This window comes from Mastigoproctus giganteus, chromosome 12, assembly GCF_048544385.1.
Source record: "Mastigoproctus giganteus isolate SK-2022 chromosome 12, ASM4854438v1, whole genome shotgun sequence".
NCBI lineage: Eukaryota > Metazoa > Arthropoda > Arachnida > Uropygi > Thelyphonidae > Mastigoproctus > Mastigoproctus giganteus.
The window spans coordinates 66241421-66258610 of record NC_143586.1 but is presented as its reverse complement, the minus strand read 5'-3'; the positions used below and the strand labels follow the sequence as shown (position 1 = coordinate 66258610).

The 17190-nt window shown below is 36.8% G+C and overlaps 1 protein-coding gene across 1 annotated transcript in view; it reads left to right on the top strand.

The window, feature by feature from the left end:
* LOC150077139 (MFS-type transporter SLC18B1-like) overlaps positions 1-17190 on the top strand; it is a 73416-nt gene that overhangs the window by 19423 nt on the left and 36803 nt on the right. Inside the window, exons 4-9 of the mRNA XM_090385787.1 lie at positions 2449-2544; positions 4516-4589; positions 4850-4997; positions 5961-6029; positions 7418-7505; positions 13001-13136. Coding sequence (XP_090241913.1) covers positions 2449-2544; positions 4516-4589; positions 4850-4997; positions 5961-6029; positions 7418-7505; positions 13001-13136 — 611 coding nt within the window. The remainder of the gene's footprint in view (positions 1-2448; positions 2545-4515; positions 4590-4849; positions 4998-5960; positions 6030-7417; positions 7506-13000; positions 13137-17190) is intronic.

The following is a 17190-nucleotide window of genomic DNA, read 5'->3' as shown; positions in this document are numbered from 1 at the left end:
AAGAATAACAACAAAGGAGCGCGATGGACCAGTGGTTATGACACAGGACTATCAGCCTGATAGATCTGGGTTCTGTTCCATCAAGCTAGGAGACCGGCATAATAGTAATAAATTATAAGAATAATATTAAAAAATCACGAAAGTCGTTTCAGCAGACCTAGCTTCTTCAAGGTCGAAGTGATAGTTTAAGCAGATGGTGGTGGCATCTGGTGTCACTCTACAGAACTGACGTCACCACTGAAGGTAAGCCAAAGCTAAACAGGTCCAACTCCATAGATGGACGATGACGTCAAAGAAAAGTAATGACTGCATAGAGTGCTCCTCAAGATAAAGTCACTTGCGTTCAGGCTCTTAAGCAGAAGGGTCGTGTATAAAAGTCGGAGACAGTGTGCCGAAGAACACAGTAGAGCAAGTGGCGCTGTTGGCTATCACAAGAGTAAGACCATTCAGCCCAACAAACTGAAAATGCTTTCTGTACTAGTGACCACCCAGAAAGGAAGAAAACTCCAACGCATTAAGTGGAGCATCGAAATGAATACGTTCGACTCTGCGAACATACTACAAAGTAATCAAGCTAGAGACCAATTTGACAATGTACGGGACGAGACAATATACCAAGTGGGTGGAACGATTCCCGGATGTTTAGGTCACCGAACAGCGAATAGCAGACCAGAGAATGACCATCATCACGAAGAACCTGATAACTGCTGCAATCTTTGAAAAATTCGAGCAGGAATATGGACAACACGGAACCAGAGGAGGAACAGCAAGAATATATACAACCCAGAGCAGCTGAAGTGGAAACAAATGAGGTCGTGGTATCTAGAATAGAAGACGAGCGGAAGAAGGCCCTAGCAGAATTCGAGGGAATGGCCCGAAAAGACCCACGCCATATCGAAGCAGACATCTAACAGAATCCTGTGACAAGCCACAGACCACAACAACGCTTGAGGCCATCCCCACAGCTGTATACTATGCTACAGTAACGGCCACTAGGATCAATAGAAGAGGTACTAGAGATCAGAAGAAAAGAAAAAACAAGGAACAGAGGAGAAGCAGGCAATAGAAAAGCAAAACTTTTTGGAATAATAGAAGGTTGAAGGTAATGAAATTTACTTGCGGGCAACGTGTTGTAGACCGTTGGAATGAGTTGCCTGCAACAATGATCGACGGAAAGTTTGGTAAAGTTCAAAGCGGATTTGGATAGACATTTTTGGAGACGGGAAATGTATGAATAATAGAAAAATTTTTCCTTTATTTGGCAGATGTTGAGAAAGTCCACTTCATTGCATCATTTAGCCATTATAGTACTAACTACCGGTGGTAAGAGCCTAATATATTAGAAATCACAGAGTGACTTCTAATATATTAGGCCGCCCTTGAAACTTGCCACTATTTAATCCTGTTATACCTCTAAATATTTTTTGTATATATATTACGTGAGTCTGATGTCATTATTCTAGAGTTTTAGGGATGAAAAACCCCAGTTTCATCCCTCAAACCCAATTTTTAAGAAAATAACCATGTAACCTTCTCCTGGAAACAATGGTCCTGGCACGAATATGAAAAAAATGAAAAAGGCTAAATAAAACTGCTTGCAAATCATTTTATATTATTTACAAAATGTTTGCAGGTTTTGTGCAAAAACGCTAATACGTGTTTTTGCACAAAAATATTACTGTTTTTATTAAATATTACTACTGTAGATATTACTATTGAAAGCACGTCTCAATAGTAATATCTACAGAGAGCAACAATTAGCATTATGCATACTTATATAGAACAGTGCATATAAGCCCCTTCATCCCTACACCGGGTAGAAAAGGCCTGGGGTCGAATCCCGTCGACGAGAAACTTTAATCGGCTTTTTTCATTGAGTTAGTCGCTGAGTGGCTGAGTTAGTCGGTCTCAGGAGTAGATAGCAAAGTTTTTACTCCAGAAACTAGTTTTTTCGTTCAGCAAAACAGTCAGATCGACCAGAGAACACATGCAATTCACAGACACAATACATAAATGGGTATATAGAAGAAATCCTGGATGACTCTAATAAAATAATTTTTGATTTTTGGATGGAGCAGAGAGACGGGGTTGAATTGCTTATAATCTGGGAAGGCTGCATAGGGTCAAAGAAGTGTGCAAGATAGAGAATACAGGAATATTGTATTCAACAGTTCAGTGAGTTCGAATTATGGTCACTTTAAACGCGTATACTAATGTACTGCAGTGATAACCACTTGGATACATCAGGCCTAATTACCAACTCCTATTCTATATTTTAGTGATAATTCATATATTGTATAAAGCTTCAAAATAAGGAGTATAAGCAATACTTTTATTATGGACGCCATACTTGGAATGAAGTGTAATAAATATTGCCTATAAGTAGATTGGGGTGATTTCTATTAATGTAGTTTATTGCAATTTTTTTTTTTTTTTTTTTTTTTGCAGGCAGAGAAAAAAGGAGTATCCCCAGCGCAATATGGTCTTGTGTTTGGTATTTTTCAGCTTTCAGTATTTCTAGCCTCTCCTGGAGCAGGGAAATTGGTGAGTGTTATTAGTACTGGCTGAATATGCATTTATACTTAATGGGTTTCAATAACGATCGAAATGTATGAGGTGGTTTATAAATTTGAAGGGGTGGAGGGACTGGATAAGTGATATTTAACTTCTTTTATTTTTATGCGGGAATGAGTCAAATGAACACGGGAATTACAATTTTTTTTTTTTGTCAATATCTGATACTTTATTTTTCAAAATGATCTCCAAGTAGCTTAGACACTTATTTAATCTATACGCCAGTTTCTTTTCATATTCTGTCCATAAAAGTCTTTTGTCTGCAGTCGACATCTCTTTTTGACTGCCCTCATGGGTAGGATCGCCGTCCTCCCCACACAGCGTGGAAAAGACCTGAGTTCGAGTCCTGTCGATGACATGAGGAATTTTTATGGACATTTTTCACAACATGGTTGAGTTAATCGGTTTCAGGTGACAGTAGCATCGTTTTTATCTCCCGGAAACTCGGGTTTTTCATCCAGCAAACAGAAAATCGACCTCAGAACACGCAATTTACAGACAATATACTCGGAGCAATTTGGCCTTTGTCGCTAATGCTCTTAAAACCCAACAACAACTATTTGACTGCTTCTTTCATTTCATCGTCCGAATATAATCAACCTTCTGCTAGATCATTTTTCAGTCTTATAGAAACATGAAAATCGCAAGGAAGGCGACAAGGCTGGACCTACTGAGGATGCTGAATCACTAACCCGCGCAATTTCTGGATGGTTTCCATAGGGGGTGTCGAGCAGTGTATGGTGGCAAATTGTCGTGTAAAAAATGATGCAGTCCGTCCAAAGTCTGGGTCAGTTTTTGATGGCACGTTGCAGATCAACTTTGAAGATTCGTGAGTAATTTTATAAGTTCAAGACTATTCCACCTCTACAATTCAAGAAGACACTTCTTTCTCTACATACCACGTCAGGTTATGCAAACACATTCCCATTTGCAAACGTTTCTTTCCAGAGAGCAATTTAAATTTAAAATGGCACGGTTTGAAACGTTTCTCCTCAGAGAAACGTTTCAAATCGTGTCATCTTAAACTAAAAATTAAAGCAGACAGTATTATCGAATAATTTTATATCTTTCATAATAGTACACTTTAGTTTTTCGATTGTTATGAACAGAAATAAAAAATCCCTCGAATTTCCAACTATTCTGACTTGGCTTATACAAGTGTTTGGCTCCAATTAAAATCCTCGTAATGAATTTTATTACAGAGCAAAACATTAAGGCAGTGAAGAGGACTTATCTTGGAAACAACTTCATTCTTTTGTTCTCAATCTGGTGTTGAGGTGAAGTGGTGAAGAATTGCCTTATTCACAGTGCCCTGAAAATGAAGATAAAGCACGAGCATTGATACTTTCAACCTTTAACTATTAAAGAGATTAAAGGAGCCTAAGTCCTATTCTTAATAAGTTTTTGAGTGAACTGTAACAAGACTAATGATGGATTTCAGTGATAATGATAACCTAGAAACATGTTGCAATGTTGCAAGGGCCTCACAATTAGAAATAAAAAGAACCTAACTGAAATTTAAGATGTTGATTCTAATTGAGTGAAACTGCATTATTTTTGATTTGATCGTGTAAATCCGTTTCCATAAATGCAATTGCATTAACATCCATTAATATCGATATTAAATTCTGTAACGTAAACTACTTTATAATTTTGTATAATTTTTATAATTTTTAATAAATTGAAAATAATATTTAATAAAGTATCAAAAGAGATTTTTTTTTGAAAATATTGACAATACTTTAAAAGTTAGTCCATAAAACAATAAATGGAGTACTTAAAAGTTGTAAAATATTAAAACTTATTTTGAAAAATGTTTTCCATAGTTGAACCCAAATTGAACCAATTTGTCTCCTTGTTATAGTAAATATTTCCAAGAATTTATTGACATTATTTTCTGACATTTATTATTTAACTGACATTATTTTCTTTGTTGAACAGATGGGAATGATGTCGTCCAAACTCATCATGACCTCAGCAATGTTAATTTTGGGAGTGTGCAGCATTCTTTTCGGGTAAGAATTTTTTAAAAAAAATTTCTGTTATTTATTTATGAGTTCATATATTAAGATGGTGAAAGAATGCAGTCAAGAAATATTCGGTTTAAGGTGTCAGTAAATCATTTCTGCACGTGCGTGTACACCCACAACCAAAAGTAAAACACCTAACTGTGTTAAATAATTTTAACAATATCTGTGACTGTTGTAAGATTCCGAAGTCAAATCGAAAACCACGATATTATCATAATTTACATAAATATTATTTCCTTCCACAGGATCATTGATAAAGGTCCAAGTGGTATTTGCTTCTTAATCCTCGCTTTGTTGATACGCGCATTTGAAGGGATTGGAGTAGCAGCTTTCGTCACATCAAGTTTTGCAATTATTACTGTTGAATTCCCCGAACGTATTGCTACCACTTTTGTAAGTATGTTTAAGGATTCTGCCTATCCTATATTTTTATGAAATTTAGGTAAGATTACAGAATACAAATTATTTTATGCCGTGTGCGATATACTGAATTGGTCCAAAAAAACCATGACAAAAAAAAAATAAGAATGAGGACTTTTTTAGAACTCCGATACTGCATTATACTTTCGCACTTTTCATCATTTCTGTGTCGTTCTTTCTTATGCTTTTAACCCTCGTGAGTAGCATAGTTGGAAAAATCGCCGTCCTCCCATCACTAGGTAGGAAAAGACCTGGGTTCGAGTCCCGTCGATGAGGTGAGGAATTCTATGGGTCTTTTTCACAACGTGACTGAGTTAGTCAGGGGAGGGGAGTATAGTTTTTTCTCCCCGAAACTATGGTTTTTCATCCATAAAACATCTACCTCAGAATACACACGCAATTTACAGACAATATACAGGGAGCGATATGGTCTTAGTCGCTGATGCTCCTAGAACCCTACTACAACAACCTTATGCCTTGCTTTTCATGGTGTAATTCTAATGCTGAAAGAAAGGGCGAAATTTCTGGGAATCATTTTTGATAAAAAATAATAACAATAAATAAAAATTCAATGTTCGTGTCAACTACCTCAGTTCCAAAATCTTTAACGCTTTCTGGCAAATGAAACTATATTTAATATAAGTAAATTATAAGGATTTTATCAAGCGCTACAGTTTATATATTATATCCTTATTTTGCTTAAGCTCTCGAATCCGATCTTCGTTATGTAAAATTACCCTAAGCAGGGACGGTACCAATATCTGAGGATGTCCCATAAATTCTGAACAAACCTAGCTAAAATTACATAATCTAAGTAAAAATACGGAAACTTAACTTCCTGAAAGACCATTATATTTCATGATCTCGAGAAATATTTCATAATTTCCTTGTTGATTAGTTGAAAGTTGATTAACTTACTTGCTAATTTATTTATAGGGAATTGTGGAAACCGTATATGGCATTGGACTTATTTCCGGCCCTACCTTAGGTGGCATTCTCTATGATGTAAGTATTACATTATTATGCAGTGCGATGGATTAATTCTTGACAACTTATTTAGACTCAGATTAATTTACTCCTAACAAACATTTTGAAAGAAGTTACTTCTAAAAAATGTGTCTGTAAATGCTCTAATGTTGTAACAAAAAAAAAAGTTCTCTAAATTTAATCTAAGGTAAATGAAATAAAAATCATTTCATATTGAATATTGAACTAGTGAATATTGAATTTTAAATACAAATAAGATATAAAAATTAAGATGTAATTATAGATAGGCCAGATGGGAAACATCGATTGAAGAAGAACCAAATGTGAATAAAAAATATTCAAATACTGTATGTAAAAAAGGAAGAATTAAAATGAGAAATTGTGTGAAGGAAAATACAAATGTGGTTAATCTTTAACGTATAAATGGTTGATGAAACGGCTATAAAACACTACATGTTAGTATATTAGCCATATGCCGCAAGGAAGCATGAGGCTTTTGCTGTATCATCCAAAAAGTAATAATTCCGGTGTAACAGCGAATATTAATTGGTAATTAGGCTTTATGAAAATTTTTTCGTGCGTGCTTCTTATCTATGGCCGTATAATCGCAACTATCGCTACAGCTTCATTATCAAATTAAAAGTAAATGAACAGATAAAGTTTAAATTAAAAAAAAAATAAACAGAACTCCGTTAAAGAAAAAGTTTGTCCCATAGTTTGGAGAAGCTTAAGTTCATTGGCATGTTTTAATAAGTGGTCTCCTAATAATGTGGCATGTAGTTAAGTAGACACTGTTCAGGCCAAATCTAATATCAAAGATAAGAAACTACTGACCAATCTATAAGAAAGAATCCCATCGTGATTAGGCGATACAGATATTTTAAAAGAAAATAAAATGACGCCTAAGAAAACTCCCCTAAAAATGGCTAAATAGTACTCCTACAGCAGTGCCACCAAAGAGTAATCTCCTCTCCAAATCACTGTGCTCCACAGCTGTGATTATGAACACCATTCATGGAAGAATGTCTCTCGCAAGAAACTGGTTGCCGAACGCCTGTCTCGGAAGAACTTGTCTAACGTAGGGGACAACAGTTCGATCCCAGTTTGTAGAAGGCCACAAGAAATGGCGAATTTGATAAACGAATTCATTTTAATACATATTTATTATATACAGTATTTCGGACACTTATAATAAAATTTATTTATTTATAAATTTCAAAAGGAACCGTGCCGTTATTAGTCATCAAATTCTGAGACCATTCAAACTAATAGTTGATTATAATATAAGACCAAATACAAAACAAGAAATTTCACACATGTTTAAGATTGATTAATTTTCCGTTAATAAATGAGTCAGTATTCCCCTAAATAAATGAATTAATAACGTTTTTATTTCTTTTTTCTAGTTGGGTGGCTACATGATTCCTTTTTTATCCGTTGGCGTCTTCATTCTTTTGTGTGCTGCCACCATCTTCATTTTCCTCCCAGCATCAGGTTAGCATTATTTTAATAAAATTCTTAGAATTAGAATATTCGAGGAAGGTACCTTATTCATCGACCTATCCATGAAAACTCTCACACTAATGTGATAAAATGAGTTAATTCAAAGAATGAGCTTTAAAACAGAAAATTATCCGAAAATCTTGTTTTCCGCTCTCTTCTTGTGATACTTTGGCCAATTGAATTAACTCGACTCTCATAAAGCCATTATCCTACTTAAACTGTAGTGAATATTGTAATGGTCTTATTATTCACAATAGAACAGCTTCCTGTACTGCAAGTTACCTGGGTATTGGACTAAAGTAAAACAATTGACATTGCCTCGTCTAAGCTTCCATTTATTTAGATGAAGACCAACAAATGGTGACTACAAATAATCGAAAATAACGAATATATGACAGATTAGCCTTCGTGATGTTATTTGTTTCAAGCTGCGCCTAGGAAACTCGTTCTACAGGAACTTGTTCCATTGTGAGTACGAAGGCCATAAGTATTGAAAATCCGGTCATTGCAGAAGTCTGTTCAACTTTGAAAAGAGGATTAGTAAGGTTTTCGTTTTCCGCTCCTCTTCACAAAATTGGTGTCCGACAAATGGGCACTTCATAACCACGATCAGACTCATGCAGCGCCTCTGGCCATAGACGATGATTCGCCTTTCAGAGTCGATATCTCCTTTTCACAGAATTCTCTCCGAGGTGGATGACTCGGATATATAATACCAATATACCTCCCACAGACGTTTCAACTTGCATCGTGATACGGAGTCTGAACGTCTGTATCGCTTTAAGAATCAATGAGTATGGGGTGTTTAAGGAACCAGTAATAGTGGGATTATCTCGGTGTACATTAATTTTTAATTGCAGATATCTAAAAAAACTATTAATGCATCATATATATGCAATTTTTAATTGCATATACCTTAAAACTGTTAATTACATAAATTTTCATTATTGTACCTTTCCTCCACTCTCTTCCGTATACAAATTGACAGTTTTAAGGTCATCATAATATTAATCGAAACACATGGGTCAACCGTGACTCAAGAATTTCTAAATGAGTCACATTTGATTTCCATTAATATTGGGGTTCTTTCAGAATAGGTCTACATTTTTAAGATATTTTTAGAACTAAATAAACTATACTCACTGGTAAAAAAAATCTGAAACCTTTACAGACTGGCGTCTACCGATAATTAAGCCTACGGTATACAAATGTAAGTTGTCACATAGCATGTTCACAAGTTCCTTGTTATCGTATAAATACTATACGTTTTCCTGGGGCTTCTTAGTCGATCCGGTCATAGGGAAGACAGGTGGTTTTCCGATTTTTAGAAAGGTGTTATTGTGGGAGCACGTTTAGCAGGAGCCACAATTGAGAAAAAAAAAAAAAAAAAACCACCGGTGTGTTGAAAGCAACTATCTCAACAGTACACAACGAGTGGAAGAGAAAATGAGAATGCGGCTCTAAAAGGAAGAAATATCGGTACTCCAAGAACGAGACCGTATGAATTTAAAGCGAATTGTGCGTCAGAATAGAAAGTCCAATGTGTAGCAAATGACTGAAAAAGCAATTTAGGCAAAGAAAGACCAACCGAATTATGAGACAGGAGTTGAAGAATTTGAGATTTGGTAGTCATGTGCATGTACAAAAGCCACTTCTTTTTATATTAAATTGAAAGATTTAACTGGAATAGTGCCGCCAACTCCAAGACTGTGAAATATTGAAATAAAGATCATGTGGTCTGACGAGTCTTCTCGATTTAATTTTTTACACCAATGGCAGAGTGAACCTCATGAAGCTATGCATCCAGATTGTCTCGTGTCCACCACTAAAGCGGCTGAAGGTGATATCATGGTATGGAATATGTTTCTGTTGGTACAGACATGATCCGTTCATACCATTAGAAGGTCGTGTTACCTCCAATGAATATTTTTTGTCTTATCATTATTATTATTATTAGACATATGGTGCAAGGAAGCCTGAAGTTCATGCTGCACCAGCCAAAAAAAAATTCCCGAGTTACCCTGAGAGAGAGAGAGAGAGAGAGAGAGAGAGAGAGAGAGAGAGAGAGAGAGAGAGAGAGAGAGAGTAATCACCAAGAAAGAGAAGAATGATGATATCCAGCTCCTGGGTGTGCCAAGCCCATACTCACCAGATGTGAGCCCCTGGGGGAATCGGACCAACTTCACCTTGTAATGCTTCTTTTTTACCTGAATTGCGATGGATTCTTTAAAAAAACAAAACCAAACTTTTATTTTTAGACCACCCGAATAATTCAATTCATCTTCCGTGCTGTGTGTCTCATGTCCGTTAATTGCGTGTGGTCTATCGTCGATTTGTCTGTTTTGCTGGACGAAAATCCCCAGTTTCTGGGAGAAAAAACCTTGCTATGTACGCCGCCTGAGACCGACTAACTCAGCCACGGAGTGAAAAAAGCCCATTAAAGTTCCTCGCGTCATCGACGGGATTCGAATCCGGGACTTTTCCACGCGGTGTGGGGAGGCGGTGATGGATTCTTTAAAGATGACAACGCATTTATCCACTGTGCAAAATTGTATCTAAATGTTCCAAGAACATTCCCAAGATTGCCAACATCTACCCTGACCGCCTAATTCTATACATCTGAATCCAACTGACAATGCCTAGGATATATTGGAAAGGACAGTTCTCTGCAGACCATGATACAACAGCTGACAAATATTCCTGTTGGAAGAATAGTCAAATAGTAGAGCTAGACTCCCTCAAACACCTAGTAGAATACATGCGATGACTGTACGGGCTTATTCGGGCAAATGTTGATGTTACCAGATATTGAATAAAGGTTTCTAATTTGTTGGCCAGTGAGTGTACATTGTGTACTTTAATAAAAATCCTTTATAAATTGCACATTCACTGAACTAAAAAATTGATAGTAAATTTGAATATAACGTAATTGAAAGGACGTGGCTTCGAATTTATGCTTAAACTTCATTCATTCATTCAGGCGAGAGATGAGCATCGTTTAATGTCTGTAGGTTTATTTCTGAAATATAAATAAAAATGTAACCTTAGCAAAAAATACAAATTGATGTAAATTAAATGCAAGTTCCAAAATGGAATGTTACGCAATTTACTCTTCCATTAGCCTTAAATGTCACAGCCAATAGTAAATCTTCTGGTACGAAACCTGACGCCATTATAACTACATTGAAAATCGTCGACTCTTTCAACGTGTTTCTATTGAATAAAGAGAATATCTTGAAAGTAAAGGGCGAAATGAATAAGATTAAGTAAGAAAGAGAAACATTTTCTCCAGTACTGATTATCACATACATTTTAGCACAAAGAAAATGGCAAAAGGTTAATCCGAATTCCTGTCCCTGTAGGATATTGCCAGTGTTTAAAAAATTCGAGTGGAAGATAGAATATAAACTGCAAAGTGCAGATTTTTCCTCTTCCGTTATGGTTTATCCTAGATAAATAATCCATTTATTTATTTAGCGAGCACAGATTCACGGCATTTTAAGATGCTCTGTAACAATAGCGTGTGCGACAACATATATGATTGACATTCTGCTGCTTATTTGATGGAGATTGACTTCCCTGTATCCATTTAGAATCTCCTGGGCGTTTGCAATTTGCTTTGCAGTGGTAGAAATCCTCAGCTGTACAGGAAACGAGTCATCAGCCACAGATTCTTGACATTCTTCAATACACCTCTGTCACTAAAAAATTGAGTCTCTGTAGCATTCATTTCACCTGAATCACAACAGCGCATAAAAAAACGTTGCTTAATCTTCAAATCTTTCACTATGCAGCCCACAAAACAGTTCATGACTACAGCACGTAACCTAAGGCCACTTTTCAACTAACAAACAAGTGTGTCGGAGTAATTGTGGACATACACTTTCCTACCATCTACTGGCACTTCATTGAAACTTGAGTGTCTTCCGTGCGGTGGTACTATTGCCAGTCCCAGAATGATCAGCCTGTATGTACCATTAACTCTATTTTGTATGGTATTTGCGTACAAAGCAGAGTTAATGGTGTGATATGTCATATTAGCCCTTTTTTTTAAGATCTGTTTTTAAAAAAAGGGGCTTTTAAAAGATATCTGGAGATCTTAAAAAAAAACAAACGAACTTGAAAGTCCTTTCTATTCAAGACTGATGTTATTGTCCAGAATGTTAAGCGATACTTCGCTATTTCAGTTGGCATATTGTTGTCAGTTGACAAAACGGTATATCTGCAATTCTTTTTTTTTTCTGCCTTATTGCAACCATTTCTTAAGTCTCATATGAATGTTCTTTCCTATGCAGATGATGTCAAGTTGGTTATCAAAAGGATTACTTCTTCTGATGGTTTCTGCACAGGACATTCTTTAAATCTAACCAAGAATCAATGAGATCCAGAGCGTATGGGTGGAATGCCTTGATTATACTGAATTTCGAGTTTCAATGACAATGAAATACAATGAATAATTTAGCCGCTGTTGACCTCTCTCTCTCTCTCTCTCTCTCTCTCTTTCTATATATATTCTGTATTTTGACCCAATGATGATAATCAGCGCGTCCTTTGAATAAATTTTTGGCCTTTTCTATATTACTTTGTATGTTATATTACAGATATATTCAGACATAGATTACCCGGCGCTGAGGGCACAGCACAGGATGGAAAATTCCCACAAATGAACTAGAATTAAAGTAATCTCTGTCAATAACGCACGTTAAACAACAGAACACCACCTTCCTTTCAAAATTGTCAAAGATGTAAATATTCTCAACACTGATTTAGCCAGTCCAGTTACTAATAATAAACTTCTAGCTTGAATACAAGAAACCCTTTTTACCAGCAAAACCTCCATCCACTCACTACCTATGGCCATGTTTATCACATGTTCTTAGTTAATTTTATTATATATTCGTTATTCATAAGTGATTAGTTCGTAAATTTAATTCTTGTGTTCGCCCCTCTTGTCATTATTCATGGTTAAGCACAGTCTCTAAGAGTTCTTGTTTGTAGCTAGCTTTTCTGCTATTTGCAGGCTTTTAAATTATATACTTGGATAAGGTTTCTCCCAACCAGCACGCGTAACGTTTGCTGTAGCTGTTGGCTTAAGCACTTTGTATTGACCTGGTGCAATAAACGGATATTGATCGAATGATTGATTGATTTATAATGGTGAACCAGAATTCGTTCACTACCACATTAGTTAACGACGCTTCCTTAAACCATAAGATGTCAACATATCATGTTTGGAAATTGCACTAAACCATGGTTAGCTTCCCTCTTTTGAGGAATGAAATATCTAATTACAGCTTCGTCTAGGAAAGGGAATCGAATCGAAACGGTTTCCATATTGTCTTAAAGAACAATTCGTTATGTACTGCTCTACCCATGAGAGGGAAAAAGGGGAGAATAGAAGGGGGTTAAGGTGTATACAAAATTTTCATTTGAATGAATAGCAAACTAAATATCATAATTATGCATAAATATTTTTTTCTTTACAGAGGATTTCGATGCTCACAGAACAGGAAGTATGTTGAAATTTTGGCTTGATCTTGGATTAATCATGTCCGCGCTGGTTATTGTATGTGGATATTTTTGCATAGGATACAACAATGCGACCTTAGAACCACACTTACGGCAAGCAAGTATGCTTAAGTTCTTATTGTGTGGGTAGATAGGTTTGTTTCTACACATAAATGTAAATAAATATAAAATATATACAGATTTTTTATAGTAAAAAATATATCATTCCTAAGGTAGGATTTATGGAGTCGTAATGGAGAGTTGCTCCATGGCTCCAAGGTCGCAAAACCCCTCAGAACAGTGCAATTAATGCTGATTAAGAACCCTCACAACCTTATTTTTAGGCACTCTAAAAATATGTGCTCTAAGAGTCCTAGACAATGTAACTTGCAGACCATGCTCGTGGTAGGTAGTTAACAGATGGGATTTGCATTACAGTTCCCTTCGTGGAGTGGGAGAGAAATACAAAGGGAGCTCAGTTAACCTGGCAACATGAAATTTGGTACAAAGATCCCTAAAATATTCTAAATAAGTTCTAAAATTTTGATAAGGATTAAAGACTGCACACAGTTCTGGAAGCATCATTTTGAGAACGATGTGAAACTGTTAGAATGGGTACAGAGAAGAGCAACGAGATTAGGGAGGGTAACAAAAGGGTGCATTTACAAGAAGAGTCTTCAGTTCTGCCAATTGCACTGTCTGGAAACCAGGCATCTGAAAGGAGATCTGATTGAGGTGTTTAAGGCTTTGAATGGAGTAAGATAAATGCTAATAATATCCTTATTCTTTCTCTGATGGCACACAAAGAGGCATACGTTTAAAAAGGATGACTGCAGGTCAAATGTGCAAATTATGCTTTCAGCAGGAGAGTAATTGATTATTAGAACAAACTACAATCTAGTGTCTTGGAAGTGGGTAGTCTGAATACATTTAAGAAAGAACTGGGTTGACGTATGTGTGTGTGTGTGTGTGTGTGTGTGTGTGTGCGCGCGTGTGTGTTTTGACTAATGTTGCATAAGCTTGCTTCCTTGCATCATTTGCTACTAATAATGCTAATACTCTTTCAAATTTATAGCAGCTTTTTCATAAGGAGAACCTTTACAAAATGTTGGGATGAATATAAAATGTTCTTAGAGATATCTTTAAAAAATTTCACGTCCTTATTTTAACATATTTCCTCTGTGCACCTAAATCCTTTTAAGAAGTATTGCTATATAAATTCCATCTGGCCAATTATCATATGGTGAAGTTATGATGAATACTTCATGCTTATAATATACGAGTTTTTAACCCATGGAGTACTTTAGTTTTAACCTTCGGCTGATGTACAAGACAGTGTTCCTCCCTATTGTCTCCCACAGGTCACAGTCTGTTCCAACGCATTAGCAAAGTGACATTCACTCTCACGCTCAACCAAATACAGCGCTGTTCCTTCTTCGGATGACAAGGGCACGTAGAACGACATCGACAGCAGCACTGCCAATAATTTCTGGATGCCTTTCACTAGATTTGTACATAGCCCTCTGTGTTATAACATATTACATCAGACTAAATGGAGAAACTGAGCTCTTGGGTATTGCGATCAGACTGGATCAGGACAACAAAACCGAAAGGAAGCTAATGTAGCCCGAGGCCCATCTCCTCTGGCAAACAAGATGAGCACACGGAACCTAGGAGGTGTCACTAGGAATTTCTTCACAGACATCAGCTTCTTCTCCAAAAATACTCTGACATGGCTCACACGAAATCTAGAATTTACGTACCTAACCGGACGTGGATTAATCATGGCAAAACATGAAGGAACTTGGTTTGGCACTCGATGATAAAGAAGAATAGCTACACCTGATCAGAGACTGTAACATCTATCTGGACTTGAGCCAAAACCTATTATTAGAGAGCAATCTCCCATGCCTTTCAACGATTTTATTTCTACCAAAGACAGATTCAAATATGCCACAAACCTGTTTAAGCGAAGACGCCTCCTGGCTGCAAACTCTGCAATTGCAAACTCTGAAAGAAAGTTGCATCGAACCATGCAGTGTGACAGTATAATTACTTGATGTCAAGATGGCATGCTAATCCCACTTCCAGGCGTGGGTTTTACTTTGAATTGGGTGGGTTCCACATTTTTTTTTCACAGTTTATTCATTTGTTGATTGGCGGACCCCAGGGTTTCCCTCATTAGCCGCAGTTTAACATCATGTGGAGATAGCAGAGTAACTATGTAACTACACAAAATTATCTACAGAACAATCAACAGGTGAATAGGGGAAACCCTGGAGCCCGCCAAAAAAATAATAAAATACTTTGAACTTACTTTGAACTTTGAGAACAATCAACAATATCTGTAGTTCTATATACAATTTCTAACAGGTTAACACTCATAAAATACAAGCAGGATCATCTTAAGTAAACAACTTAACTAGCCAGATGGCCAGTAGAAGGGCTAAAATATATTTAAATACGTCTTCAGGTCGAACACAAGATAGAGCAAGAAGTTAAAAATAGAGTATATTACTTAAATCTCAATAACAACTTTATCACAACACTCTCAGCGTGATTAGACATCAGAACATCAAAGCTAATTAAACATAACTGTCAACTACATTATCAAAGCATATACAACACAATTAATTAGTTTAAATATGCATATACTACACTCAAACCTTGCACAAAAGGCATAAGGCTACAGTAATAATAACAGTGACATTACCAGCAGAATAAGTTACTAAACCAAAGAATGATTGACCTTAGGATTAAGTGATAGCAGAGGAACTACATCAACCTCCAAATAATAACCAGGAATTTAAAATTGAATCTTCACAGTCGACTTGCAACTTCCAGAAGTGAAAGTTCGCAAATAAAAGACTCACTTATGTTTCCCAGAATGAAAGTTCATAAGAAAGCAGACATTAATGATTACACATATTTGACACTTAATCCAGTCAGGACATAAGCTAGACGGTGGGTTGCACACCCAAAAAGTAAAGTAAAGTGCAGCCATTATCAACCACTGCAGGATGGAAGCCTCCTCAACAATTCATGCTGAGGGAAATGGACCATAATCTGCCACCCTGGTCCAGTGCTGGTTGGCAGATTGACCGTATTCAGCAGTCAGGGGCTTGAACCCCGGTCTACTGAAAGAGCGTGTGCTACTGCACTCCCGCTCCTGCCCACTCGGCTACGGAGGCCTTGCACACCCACATCAAGTGCTAACTCCATGCAGGGGTAGGATACTTTTAGCCACCTTGCCGGCTCATTCTTTCCTCCTCTTGACTTCTGCAGCTGGCCTTCCATATTCCTGTTTCCTGGAGAGGACACGTGACAGCAGTCTGCAGCTTTTGGAATGTGGTCTTCCCAAGCAGCTGTTGTCTTGCTATTTCTTTAATGCTATATGCACTTTACCATCTACCCTTCTCTAGGACTCCTCGCCCACTAGTGGCCTTTAATACTCCTGGTCGCCTCTGAAACATCTTCCCTATCTGCTCTCTATTTGTCTTCCCTTTCAGTCCAATTCATTGATTTCCCTTCATTCCTTTCCTTGAGTCCTACTCCCTCCTTGCTCTACTGGAGGAATGGCCCCGACAGACGTCTCTTCCATCGTCCTGCCTGGTTCGGCTTCCCATGCCGTGAAGTTCCTTCCTGGTGATCGTGCCTCCCTGTAACTAAGTGATCAATCCAATAACACAAACAGCACACTACTCGCATAACTCATGCTATTCACACCAATTGGTTTTGCAAATTTGTGCAACATCAAAGAGTACTTAACGCGGATTTGTGGGAAACCGCAGGAACCACTTGACAAACACACTATGTTCACTCAGTTTTAATACATAAGGTATTTGAGTTTTTCACTGACGAAGTACTTAAGTTTTTAACCCATAAAGTTCTTCAGTTTTTAATTCACAAAGCGCTTAAGTTTTTAAGTTTAAGACAAACAACACACTATTCACATAATCGGTTGCTTTCTGGTTTCTCTCTCAATGCTACTTATAGGTCTTGCTCCTTTCATACCGATAAATGAGCATGACTAAAATATTTACCATGTAAAGCAATGCATACATTACTTTACATGGTAAATATTTCTCCCACCTTTTGTCTATATCCTTCAGTCTTGCTATTTCGAACTATGTCCTTCTCATACTTTTTTAGCGGTATTTAGAAATTT